Source organism: Silene latifolia, chromosome Y, assembly GCF_048544455.1.
Source record: "Silene latifolia isolate original U9 population chromosome Y, ASM4854445v1, whole genome shotgun sequence".
Taxonomy (NCBI): Eukaryota; Viridiplantae; Streptophyta; class Magnoliopsida; order Caryophyllales; family Caryophyllaceae; genus Silene; species Silene latifolia.
Window position 1 is genome coordinate 176,398,435 of NC_133538.1, and position 14,516 is coordinate 176,412,950.

Below are 14,516 nucleotides of genomic sequence, written 5' to 3' on the forward strand. Positions count from 1 at the left end.
TTTATTCAAAATGTACTATTCGTAACTCGGTACTCTTGTAACTTACAATACATTATATAAATGAATCGCTTTATTATTGTCAAAAAGACAAAATCGGGATCTAAAGACGAATCAACATTCAATACAGTTTTTGGTACTACGTAATAATCTTGTTTGATATTTTGACGACCATTCTGTATTCACACGTACTCTTTTGATTTTGCTGCTATGAAAAACTCCTATTTCGTTGTTATTATTATTATTATTATTATTATTATTATTATTATTATTATTATTATTATTATTATTATTATTATTATATATTATTATTATTATTATTATTATTGTTATTATTATTATTGGTAAAATGTAAGTAATATTAAACCAATGAACTAACCAATTACATTAGCATCATATTAATCAAACAAGAAGGAAAGCAATACAAAAGATTCTATTGAATCCACTGTCTATAGCTATCTTGCTCTCTACCTTTGCACATTCTCTGCAATCTCGTCACTATATCCCCTTTAACTAACTTGACAATCATCTCTGGTCAAGGGACCCTATGCTCTATCCTGCATCTATTCCTTGCATCCCAAATGTGATAAATCAGAGCCTGTAAGCACGCTGCAATAATCTTCTTCCTTAACAAGCTTTGAAATCTTTTATGAGTCCACTATTCCACATAATCAGTCACAGGTACCTGAGTATGCAGCATACTGTTCAACAACTGCAGACACAACCTGCTGAAAACACATCTAAGGAATAGATAAGAATGGTCTTCACCATCATCTCCACAAAGCACACAAATAGAATCATGGCATATGTGCATCCTCATCAGCCTATCTTTCGTCAGTAAACGTCCTTGAACAGCAACCCATCCCATAAAGCAATGTTTAGGTAAACTATACCTATTCCAGACAAAGTGAAACCAGGGGACCTGTTGACCAACAGTACCTCCTAACCAAGAATAGCCTTGCTGAATTGTGTAAGGATTATCCTGCTTCAACCACCAAGAGCCCACATAACCCTGTTTGAGTTTATCCTTCACTCCACATATCTTCCTCCAAGTCCAGCTAGCAGTAATTTTGGGAGCATAAGAGAACCAGTCACCATTTTTCATATAAATAGCATGGATCCATTTCACCCAAAGGTGATCCTCTTTATGTGCAATCCACCAAACATATGTACCAAGCGCAGCCACATTCCACCTTCTCAAATCAACAATGCCCAAACCACCCATCTTTTGAGTCTAACAGCTAGTATCCCAAGCTATTGGGGGGGAGGGGGGGAGTGATCTACCTCCTTCCCCTGCCATAAGAAACTTCTGCATAAGTCTTCAACCTTCTTTAAAATGCTGGCAGGTAGAATAAAAATCTTAACAATGTAAAGACCCAAGCACAGATTTGACAAGTACCAAAAGACCAGCATATGACAATTTTCTAGTGCCCAGAGCTCTAATTCTCTCAGCAACTCTATCAACTAGTTTAGCACACTCCAAGTCTGTAAGACGTTTAGCAGCAATGAGAACTCCCAAATATCTAAATGGGAGCTTCCCTTCAGTCACTCCAGCTAGCTCACAAATCCCTGCTACCATTCCTCTGTCCATTCCATTACTATACAGACAAGACTTTCCTTGTTTATACATAAACCAGAAGCACTAGAGAAAGTCTCAAAAGCTCTCAATAAAATCCCAACGGACTTCACATCACCTTTACTAAACATTAGAAGGTCATCCGCAAAACATAGATGAGTGAGCTTTAAAGGTTTACACAAGGGATGAAATTTGAAGCCATCATAATCCTGAACTTCACAAAGAATTCTACTCAAATATTCCATGCAAATGGTAAACAGTAAAGGAGACATGGGGTCACCTTGTCTAATACCTCTTTGAGCTTTCAAAAACCCAAAGTTTTCACCATTTAAGGCAATAGTGAAAGACGGGATTGTCACACATTCCATAATCAACTTAGTGAAATGAGAAGGGAATCCTAAAGCACAAAGCATCTCCTCCAAAAAACTCCACTCAATGCTATCATACTCTTTTTGCAAATCCACTTTAAACATAACCCTAGGAGAGCAAGCTTTTCTACCATAAAGTTTCACCAAATCCTGGCATACCAATATGTTTTCAGCTATGTCTCTGCCTTTAACAAAAGCACTTTGATTAGGTCTTATGATTGAAGGTAGCACCTCACTCAATCTATTACACAACAGCTTAGCAATACACTTATACACAGTATTGCAACAAGCAATAGGGCGATATTGAGCCACAGAATGAGGCAACTCTACTTTAAGAATCAAGGTGAGAATAGTATTATTGATCTGTTTTAGCAATCTGCCATGAGCAAAAAAATCCATAACAGCATCTATAACACTAGGCCCTGTGACACCCCAAGTGTCCTTAAAAAACTGGTTGTTGTAACCATCAGGGCCAGGGGCCTTGGTCCCTGGAATGGAGAACATTGCCCTTCTGATTTCCTCCTCAGTAACAGGTTTAAGGAGCTTTTGCCTTAATTCATCATTAAGTACCTTTCCTTTCTGTACAGTGGGGATATGAACAGGGGTAAAATTCTTATGAGTGCCCAAAATATATTTGAAGTAGTTTTCAAACGCCTCATTAATACCTTGAGCAGAAGTGTGACAATTTCCATTCATGTCATTGATTTGAACAACTTTACTCCTATTCCTGTGAGCTCTGATACTGGCATGGAAATATGATGTTTTATCATCACCATCAGCTACCCACTTTGCCTTAGCTTTTTGAGCTAGAAACTGATGTTTAGCCTCCATCATAAGAGCATACTCCTTAGACAAAGCTCTTTCAGTATCAATCAAATTAGAATCCATAGGTTAAGCTCTAAGATCCGTTTGCACTTTATGAAGAGCCATGAGCACTATAACTGTATTATTCTCAATATCATTAAAAGAATCCATATTCAACAACTTTAGCTTGTATTTGAGCATTTTCAATTTGGAAGTAAGCTGAAACATCAAAGTACCTGCAACAGATACCTCCCAGTGTTCTCTTATAACTTTCTCAAACTCTGGATGCAAGGACCCCATGTTCAAATATTTAAAAGACCAATTTCTCCTCTACAACTATTCAGTAAACTGGACCACACACGGGCAGTGGTCAAAAATCCCTTCAGGCATAAAATTGGCATAAGCATCAGGGAACACATGAAGTCATTCATCATTAACCAGAAACCTATCAATTCGACTGTAGACTCTAGTAGCCACCTCTTGCTTGTTATTCCAAGTGAAAAAGGAGCCAATTGCATGAATGTCCTTAACTTGACATATATCAAGGCTGTAATACTCCGTATTTATGAGTCTTCGGGTACTCTATCGAGTAGGCCTTACTCTGTCGAGTAAGGGTGAGTTGTGTTTTATAAAAGTTTCTGACCTGTTGGGTACTCGACCGAGTAACTAGGATACTCGATCGAGTAAGGGGGTACTCGATCGAGTACCTTGGGTACTCGATCGAGTAGCCGGTTTACGGGGAGTTTTTCTCGGGTTTTGTTAATTATGCGATTAAGATATATAACCTTCGTCGTCACTTTACTAAACACTTTTGCAAAACCTAATTTACTGTTAAAGAGAGAAAGCAAGTACGTTCTTAATCCTAATCGCATCGTTAGCAAATCCCGGAGTTTGGAAGGTCGGTTCTCATCGTTGGTTATACCGTTGAGATCCTTGCGTCGAGGGTAAGATCTATGTACCCTTTTTGTTGTCTTTCCTTTGATTTGGTTAAACCCTAATATAGGGATTTTGGGGTTTTTGAGTAGTATGTGATTTGGTAGCATTTGTATGTTGTATGATAGGAGGAGGTTTCGTAGAGGAAGCTTTTGATACGGCGAAGAGAGACCGTCGATAGTGTGCTTTCCGGGTAGGATTTCTACTCGCATTAGTCCCATAATGGGATGTTTGTTGATGTGTTGAGATTGATTGTTTGATATAGTAATTGTATTGTGACTATTGTGATTGTGATTGTGATTGTGGTCTATGGTCCTCGAGGCGTGTCCTCGGCTGAGTGGGGTCACTTGCGGGAGTGGCTTCACGCCCTAGTTTCGCCTTCTGTGGAACCCGCCACAGAAGGGATGTGCACATTAATGGACAGGGTTATCGCTCATTATGAGGAGCGGGGATTTGGTGGGTACGGCTGCGGTCCCCCACTGGTAGGGCTGGTCCAGTGGACAGTCAGTGATTGAGAGGATTGGAATTGGTGTGGTTGTGTGTGTGACAACAAGTCAAGTCATGTCTGTTTATCTTATTGTTGTTATATATATTGAATTGTGTGATTAGTAACCGGTTTGTTTGTTTTGTAAACTGCGGTGATCCATTCGGGGATGGTGAGCGATATTTGAGCAGGTATGAGATGAGTCTGGGATTCTTTGGGATTGCCACGATATGATGATAGAAGTCTTCCCGCTGTAGCTTAGTAGTTTCTTTACATTTCGGTTAGAACGATGTGATCGGTTTGAGGACATGTATTATACTTTTGGTTTTGGTTTCAAGAATTGTAACCCTTCACTAAGTATTTCTATTTAAATGTTGTTTCTTTATTGTTTATTTGATTATCATTGCCTCGGGTAACCGAGATGGTAATACCTTCATACCTGAGTGGTCCTGGTAAGGCACTTGGAGTATGGGGGTGTTACAAAGGCAATCCAGGAAACGTTGGATTTCTGCCACAGTTACATCCGATCCAATCCTCTCATGAAATGAAAGAACATTATTAAAATCTCCCCCTATAGCCCAAGCTCCAGAACTAATGTCAGCATACTCAGTCAACTTCTTCCATAGGTCCCTTCTTAAAGCAGACTTATTAAACCCATACACAATAGTCAACCAGTATCTCCTATCATTTGCCTTATCCCACACAGAACTATGGATAGTTTGGCTAGTAATATCCACAATATCAACTTCAAAATAAGCAGGATTCCAAATTAACCATGCCCTACCTCCTTTATGAAGTCCATTATTGGTGCAAATTGCCCACCTAGAGCAAATATTATTCCTAACCCTAATCCAATTATTACTCTTAACTCTAGTTTCAATCAAACCAAATAGCCCAATTTTATTAGAATGGAGAAACCATTTTATTTCTTTTTGTTTATTAAGGCTATTCAGTTCCCTAATATTCCAAAATCCAATATTATCCATTATCAATTCTAGAGCAAAACCCTTCCTCAAACACTAGTCTACCCAAAATCTTCCTTCCATTAAAACCACCTTTAGCCAACTGAACAGACTTTTGTAAAGCACTATTGAAGGTATCCATGAAGGTGTGCTTACCAGGGCCACCATTACCTGAGACCACTTTTGTATTCATCCTTGACAAATTCTGGCAGGGGTCATAGGATACACAGTGTCTTTATGGGTAACAATAACCCTAGCACTTTAGGTGGGGGGGGGGGGGGGTCACAGTCTTAGCCGTGGGAATAGGAGGTGCAGGTACAAGACCACCCTTTGCCTTGTTCACAGGTCTCCAAACTTGCTTAAGGACTTGTTTTACAGGCTTAGTAGGTTTTGCCTGAGCCTTCCTACAGTCCCATGCAGTGTGCCCCATGCCTTTCCAGGATGTGCAAAGAATGGGCAGCCAATCATACTCCACCCTAACCTTCTGAATTTTTCCTTGCTCATCCATAAACTCAATATTGTCAGGGAACTGCTGGTCCAGCTTAACATTAAGGAGAATTTTGGCAAAATTCAACAAAGTCTTCTGCTGAGTAGGCTCATCACACCTAATAAACTCCCCAATGCAGCTACTTATCTTCTTCAAAGCACTAGGTCCCCAGAACTTCAAATCAAGCCCCACCAATTTCACCCATATAGGCACTTCAGAAACCTTATACTTAATCAGTTCAGTTTCTGGAGTCCATTTATGGATTATAACAGGTTTGTTATCAAACATTAGTTGACCTGTATTAAGAGCCTGTTTCTGCATAGCCTCAGACTTAAATCGAACCAGAAAAATACCGTTTGGCATAAAAGACACTTTATCAACATCAAACCGACTCCAAACCCTCCTAATGAATCCATTAACAACATTCCATGGGAGATTAGCTCCTAAAATATAGCAGTAAACCGAAGTTTTCCAAAACTGTATCTCAGGTTCAACATCCTCAGCAGATAATTGGACCATTACCTTAGGGTTTGCAGGGGTATCGCGTTTCTACAATCGCTTTTTAAAACTTCGCATCATCACCTCTGTCCACAATCCGTCAGCATTCTGACTTATCTCCGCATCAACTTTATCATCCAATTCCTCTGGAGCATTATCCAAATCCAACTCCAAGTCGTAAGGTAATAAGCATCTTGCCGGATTCTTAGATGTTAGGGAAATGGATTCTTCATCATGATCTTCCAGTAATTCTTCCTCAATCAGTATTTGTTTACTAGCTGACTTTTTTTGTGAATTTTTTGTATTTTTTTGTGTTTTTCTAGATCTAGCCATTGCAGAAATTTATGAAAACAGCGAAAAAACCCTAGAGCTTTCTCTTTATTATTATTTTTATTTATTTATTTTTTTACAAAATCCACAATGCATATATAAAAAAAATAGATTGAAGTGATTTTTATTTGTCGTTTGATTCATTCTAACAATTTACATCAGAATTTAAAATTTACTATGGATTTTGAAATTTATTTATTTATATCAAAAATTAAAAACGCCAAAGTTAATTGTGTATTTTGCTATTAATAATATACATTTAATGTTTACATATTCATTAGTTTCTCATAAAATGCGTAAAATTAGAAAGATGTGATTTTTATTTGTCTTTATCTTATTCAATAATAACCGTAGAAATTTAAAATTTAGTATGTATTTTATTTTTTGATTTTTTTTTATTTTTTTTTTAAAATTAAATAGGTTAGAGTTTAATGTTTATTATGCTATTATATGCATTAATATTTAAAAATTCATTTTTGTTTTTTTTTTTCTTTTCAAAATAAGAGATGATGTGGCTTCATAGATGCATTGGCTTGTCTTTTTATTATATTTATAGATTTTGAATTCCTTGTAACTTTACCCAGTCGTTCCATATACACAAATCTACGATAAATAAGAAAGAAGGAGAAAAGAGAATTGAGCTGCCCAATACCCACCGTGCGCAAACATCCAGCCTCACTAGTATACGCGGTTAGGTTCGGTCGACGAACACCACTAATCCACTCCGCAGCCACCGCTTCATCGACAACAGCACCCTATACCATTTTCACCTTCCTCAATCGCCCACGACGAAAACCTCTCGCCCTTGACAAACCTAAACTACAACTAGACCAAGCAAACGGTTAACCAGGTCGAGTTAGCTCGGGCCGAGTCAATTTCGGGTCGGACCGAGTCATTTCAGGTTTCGATTATTTTTTAATCAACTATTATCGAGCTATTTATAGATACTTTAATAAGTAAGGCAATTACCTTGACCCTCACCTAACCTATTTAAATTTCCATAATACAAATCTACTTATCTAACCATTTCATTTTAAAGGATTCTTTTTAACATGCTACATAAGTAGTACGTACTTTATATAGTTACCAAAAATGATATGCACAAATTTAAAAATTTATTGGAAAGAAAATTCTCTCCCCCTCTTCTCTGAAAAAACCCTGACCTCCACCCATCAAATTCGGGGCTCCCATCGATAATTAATCAATGGTAAGCTCTAAAACTGTTTCATCTTTCAAATAATAGCATGCGTATTTGTCATCTAATCAATAAAAGTCTCTCTTTTCGGGAGAATCTTTTTTCAGTTTTTTCTGTCCTTTATTTCGGGGTTTTTCCAGTTAATCCTGGATTTAGTTTCAATCAAAATATAGACAAGAGTAATTTGTTGATGATTCGTCGTACATTACTTCAATGGATACAAGTTATATGTCAACGATCTATGGAACTAGTAAGAAGTATTTTTCCTTTTACAATTTATCATACGAAGGATCCCCTCATCAAAAGCTACATGAAGATAGCGATACGAGGCCGAGCCGAATTGTCAGATCATGGTTTGAGATCCCTAGTGTACAAGAAATTTATTTTTCTTTGGTTTCTAATAGATTCGTTTTCGATTATAGTTATTCCTTGTAAGTGTCGCATGACGTTCTATTAATGAAATTATTCTTCTATTTCAAAAAAGAAATGTGAACAAGTTCATGTTTAATACAGGAATATTCATCTTAAACTTAAAACGAATCAAATATGATGCTTAGATAAGACAAAGCAAAATGCCTAAAAATTAGCAAAAAAACATGTATTATATATATAAATTCACAAATTATTCTATAAGACCTATATTTAGGTAAGACTAACCCAATAGCATAAGGCCCAACAAAATTACTTAATAAAAATATGAAATAATACTTTTATTTTAATAACCTAATATTTTTAATTAATAACTTACATATTTAAATAGGTTAGTTTTCATTATAAAGTATAAAGTTATCAAAATAAAATCAAAAACTTAATATCTCAATGTTTTTGCTTGGGCTTTTCTTCTATTGGGTCAGTCTTATGCTATAAGACGGTCCTATAGGAGAGTTGTTGATATAAATTTGATATTATTTGACCTGTTTTAAACATAAAATGGATATATATTTATCTTAGACAGACTAATTGAAATGATGAACGGTATGTCTTATTTTCAAACCCGTTGGATAAGCCAATTCGAACCAGTCCAATTATAAACATTATATTCATGGTAGGTTCATATTGTAAACTTAAAACATCACCCGATTCAATTAAAGTTTTCCATGTCTACGTGAACCCAATGATTACTAACAACTATAACTATTGCTTGTGAGATATCATAAATAAACGAGTCAAGCATCGTCTTAATTTTTTTTTTTTTTTTTTTAATAAAGTAAGGAGACTAGAGAAAGTAGGTCACTTCAAACCTCCCAAAAAAAAAATCATAATGATTCTCTGTAACTTAAAAACTTATAAAAATTCTTACGAAATTATAGACAAATAACCCCAAAGGAGAACAAATTAAACTGTCCCCAGAAAATTCAGTTGTTTAGAAATCCAAACGGATTAAAAAACTACACTTCAATACACCATCTATTCATCACAAAGATGCAGGGATGCATTTCTAAATTGAAAAAATCAACAATAATTTGGCCAATTTCTGAACTTAACTCTTGAAATATTACTGTTAAATTCTTGATTTAAACCTTCTATAACTAAGACAGATGACTGAAAAAGCTCTCCTAAGTTAAAATGGAGAGCAAATCAAAGTCTCGTCTTTAAGGAGGAGAAAATCAAGGAAGATGACTATAGAGAATGGTGTTTACAAAAACTAAGACCATCCCCAAGCACAGGTCGCGTTAATTAGGTCGCGACCCGGTTTTACTCTTAATCCCAATTTATTTATCTTGACCTACTTTCATCCTCTCAAGCAGAAGGTCGCGACCTAGGTCATCAACCCAATCATTTTCCACTGCACAACATTCCCAATTATGCTTTGCTTAATTATTATATACTTTTTTTTTATTGTTTTTTTATTGTTCAACCAATAGAAATTTTACACCTAGAAGGTCACCAAGATGGTCAATTTGGTTCTACAATGGTCACAAATTGACCTTTTAGGACTTGTTTGGTTGCTCATCAAAAACACATGAATTGTAATTCATGGGAAGTGTAAAAATAGCTTGTTGTTTGGTTGCCCCAATTCACATGAATTGGAACTTCCTAGGAACTCTAATTCCTCCATAATGGAGGAAGTTGCTTACATAGGCCCTCCTAGGTAAGTGGAAGTTCCTATGGAATTGGAGTTCCCACATGCAACCAAACAATTTTTCCAAATTCACATGAAATAGAATACCATAGTAATTGGATCTTCCCGGGCATTGTAATTTCCCATTGTTAACCAAACGACCCCTTAATGTAGAATGTCACAAATTAACCATCAAAGGTCACCAATTAATTATGTCATTAGCATGACCAAACAAAGTCATGACCTAGCAATTGAAGAGAACTTGGTAAATGATGAAAGAAAGGACTCAAAGGAGTTTTAAATCTCCTATTTTTATGTGGTTTTGAGAGAACTATCTCTCTCATCTTTTTCTCTCTCTAGTTTCTTTTTCTTTTGTGCCGGAACTTTATTAGCAACTTCATCGTCTTAACTTTTAAATAACAATTTTATACAAAATTAACCCAAAAATTAAATAGAACAAGTCAATATTAGATTAATAATATGAGTATAGTGAAAAATTGTTGGATGGCGATAGGGCGTCACGCGGTGGCGCTGAATCTCGACGTCATCTTAATTAAATTAAAAAAAAATTGTTGATTTTCGTTTTTGCGCCAAATGTTGAAGGATAAATACGTAATTTTACCTTTCTTATAGGTATTCCACTAAAATCAAAACTCTTAACCAAATCAAATTATCTCCATAAAAAAAATCAAATTATCAGTTAATACAATACGTCACTTCCTCCCTTCATCACAAAACTCCTCTGTTCATCCCTTCATCACAAAACTTCACTTCCTCCCTTCATCACAAAACTTCTACTTGGTCTCAAAATTTAACACGGTTTTTCTATTAGCAATTGATTGATTGAATTCAATTTGCTTTAAGTATTAAATCAAATTGGTATTGGGGACATTCACGATCTTTGCCAAAAATCACCATCTTCAATCGCGAAGTTGTCGCTGGTTTGTTCGATTCAAGTATTTTAGAAGAGTGTGCGAAAGAGAATGGTGAAGAAGATAATTTTTATAACTCTGATAAAGAAGTCGATGATGAGAATGAACATTCTGTTATAGAAATAGAAGTGAAAGCGCCAAAATATGGCATGAAGTTTGACACACATCAGTGACTATGCTAAACCATGTGCTTTTTCTGTTCGATTAAGGAATGTGAAGCCGCCCCGACAAACAAATAAGCCACCTAAGCACATTATATGGGTTTGCTATAAGGGTAGACAACAATCAAGTAGGTCGAAAAATAAAATGAAACCTAGACCTTCTCAAATGACAAATTGCGGCGCAAAATTCAACGCGAAGGACTCTGAGGGTCAATGGATGTATACGAGTGTCAACTTGAATCATAATCATCGCCTTAAGCCCGAAGATATCAGATATTTACGAGCTTATAGAAAAGTGTCAAAAGAAGTTGAGAGGAGAATCATGATAAACGATGAGGCTGGTATAAGGCCTTCTAAAACCTATTTGGCTGAGGCGGTGAAAAGTCATGGATTTCAAAATCCTCCCTTCCTAGAGAGAGACATGAGAAACCTGCTACAAAAGAAGAGACAAGAGAAATTGGATGGACCAGATTCCGTAGCTTTGTATTATTATTTCATGAAATCCATGAAGGAGTCAAATAACTTTTTTTTCGCGATGGACTTGGAGTGTGATGGTCGTATCCATAATGTAAAGTGGGTGGATTCTAGGAGTAGAGCAGCATACAAAGATTTCAGTGATTCAGTCGACCTCGATAGTACATATTTGAAAAATAAGTACGAGATGCCATTTGCTCCTTTTATAGGGATAAATCATCACGGACAAACAATACTTTTGGGTTGTGCACTACTATCTAGAGAGGATATTGAAACCTATAGGTGGCTATTGAGGACATGGGTAGATTGCATTGGTGGTGTGGCACCTAAAGCTATAATCACTGATCAGAGTGTTACTATAACAAAGGCAATTAAGTTGGAAATGTCGAATACTAGACACCGGTGGTACCTTTGGCATATTATGAAGAAACAAAACAAAAAGTTCAAGAGTTACAAATACTTCCACGAGATTAAAGGAGCTATGTCGAGGTGTGTTTAGTTGCTGAGTTTGAAGTGAGTTGGAAGGAGTTTGTTGACCTCTATGAATTGAAAAATAATGCCTGGTTGTATACTTTGTACAAAGATAGACATCGTTGCTTGGTTCCCACTTTTCTAACTGATTGTTTTTGGGCAGGCCTGTCAACTACACAGAGAAATGAGAGCTTAAATGCGTTTTTTAAGGGTTATGTTAATAGTAAGACATCATTAAAAGAGTTTGTGCTTAAATATGATCTTGCCCTCGGTGCAAAATGTGACAAGGAAAGACTGGCAGAGCACCAGTCAAGCAACACAAGGTACCAGATTGTTACTAAATTTGCTACTGAAAGATTTTTTCAACCAGTCTATACACACTATGCATACCAAAAGGTGATGGATGAGGTAAGAGGATACATGTATACTACTCCTAGTATCCATACAGATGAAGAACATTTCAGAGAGTTCAAGGTAGAAAACACTCGTGAATTTGGTGATTTGCCGATAGAGAAAAAGGTAGAGTACATGGTGAAGTTACAGAAGGATACAATTGAAGTATGTTGTAGTTGTAAGCTTTTTTAAACACGTGGCATCATATGTCGGCATTCTCTAAAAATTATTTATGATGCAGGGATCCAACAAATTCCAAACTCCTATATTGTTAATCGATGGAGGAAAGATATTGATAGACCGTACATGAGAGTTAAAGTTCATTATTATGATCCGGTGAAAAGTGAGTGTGTTATGAGGTATCAAAAAATTCAAGAGGAATTTGAAAAACTTGCCATTAAAGTGATAAGGTTATTTTCCGTCGTTGGCCTATCAAAATAAATCATAAATTACTACTAACCGGTAGCTCGTGGCAAGAAAGGGCCGAATCCACAAGGAGGCCAGTTAATTAATCTAGTTTGTTTATATTTAAGTTCGTCTTAAAGGTAACAGTTTTATGGGGGTTTGTTTTTTGATTTCTAATACTAATTGCGATGTAAATAAAGACAAATTCAATAATAATAAAGAGTCTAAGGATCGAGTTCACTAGGTAGTCATCCAAGGGTAAGGTATAATTCATTGATTGAGCAATTTATATTGTTGAAAGTCATATGATCGGTCGATTCTAATATGTCTTTTTAGATCTAAACTTAACATGAAATCGCTATCGTTAAGTCGGTCTAATTCAATTATCGTGGCCTATACTAGTCTTAACCCGGTCGGTGAAAATCCTAGTTTATGCAATATTAATTAACCAATTCTGATCGGTAATTAATTAATTAATTAGATGTAAGACGATAATTAAACAACAATCAAAAGCAACTTAACAATCAATTCATAAGTTAACCCTTTTCTAACAAGCTAGATCCCTTTTCACCATAGATTATAGATTATAAATTAGCTACTCAAAGATCGAAGTTGTAACTGAAATGCATGGCCATGCTCGAATGATGATTCGTTTATCAGTTAAGTTACTCTCTAGTCGGGAAAACCACTCTTGATATTGATCACTTGTAAAATACGACCTTTGTGAATACGGATTTTGCAAATTGTTTTACACTGAGTGGAAGAAATTTTAGGATATGAGAATCGGTTATCGCAAACACACTTGTGAGGACAAGTGGGAGTTTGTTGGAGCTTGTGTCCTCCACAGTTAGTGTGATAACATATATAAATCTCTTATAGGATCACAAGGGTATACTTAGTATTTTATCAGTTGATTAACGTTTACTTAATAACGGTTGGCTTGCTAGAAGTTTGACGTTATTATCATATTGATGGCGGTGATCAACTGGTCCCTAAAAGTCGCACCTAAAGGATGTGTTTGAGAGATGTGATTGTATGAAAATATACACATTGATGCCTTATATGACTAAAAGGTTAGTCCATGTATTTGACTAAAAGGTTAGTCAATGTGATGATGAGACGATTATTTAATACAATTAAATAATACCAGCTAAGACGAATTAATTGTTAAATTCGTAAATTGAATATAAACTGTTATATTTAATAAATGTATATAATGTTAGCTTAAGCGAATTAAGATGTTAATTCATAATTAAACGTAAGCGGTTATATTTAATTAGCAAATTATAAATATGCGATATTTATAGTTAATGTATATATTATGCGAAATTGTCATAATAAAATGTTGTCAGACTGGTATTAATAAATCGACTACAAACTGTTGTGTGTGGACTTATTAATACATGACGATATAAATGATAATTGATAAAATATACACATATTATACATTTTGATAACTACCTAAAAAATAAGAAGATTTTTCTCCTTATTTTTGTTTGGTGGTTGACCGGAAAAAAGGAAAGAAAAAATCTTCCCCTATTTCTCTCCCATTTACACGGTTTAAAGGGTAGAGGGGAATCATTTTTTCCTAACCTAATTTTTTACCTAATTCTCACATCACAATAAACCCTAAAATTCATAAGAAATTGGGGATCTATTCTAGCAAAGAAAAGAGGCATTTCTGAAAGCATTTTGGGTGCAACGATTAGAAGAATATCGATTTCCATATTGTTCTTAGGTCATTTTGCTAGGACCAAAAGTTAATTCTAAATCTCTATACTTTTGTTTATGAAAATTCGTTTATGACTAGTTTTTCATAATTATAATTTCGTTATAATCCGAATTTCTTGATGAAGTATACCGATATTTCCCACAAGTGGTATCAGAGCATAGGCCACGAAATTATTTTATATGATTTTCATAAATGAATTAAACAAAAAAAAATTCGAAAAAAAAAACATTCGGCCGTTTCAAAATTTTTGCC

General features: G+C 35.5%; 1 protein-coding gene across 1 annotated transcript; it reads left to right on the plus strand.

The window, feature by feature from the left end:
- The first annotated feature begins 10,934 nt into the window (after nucleotides 1-10,934).
- Nucleotides 10,935-12,437, plus strand: LOC141629488 (protein FAR-RED IMPAIRED RESPONSE 1-like). The gene is made up of 3 exons (XM_074442478.1): nucleotides 10,935-11,754; nucleotides 11,898-12,292; nucleotides 12,369-12,437. Exons 1-3 carry the CDS (start codon nucleotides 10,935-10,937, stop codon nucleotides 12,435-12,437), a joined length of 1,284 nt encoding a protein of 427 aa, XP_074298579.1.
- The last annotated feature ends 2,079 nt before the right edge of the window (nucleotides 12,438-14,516 follow it).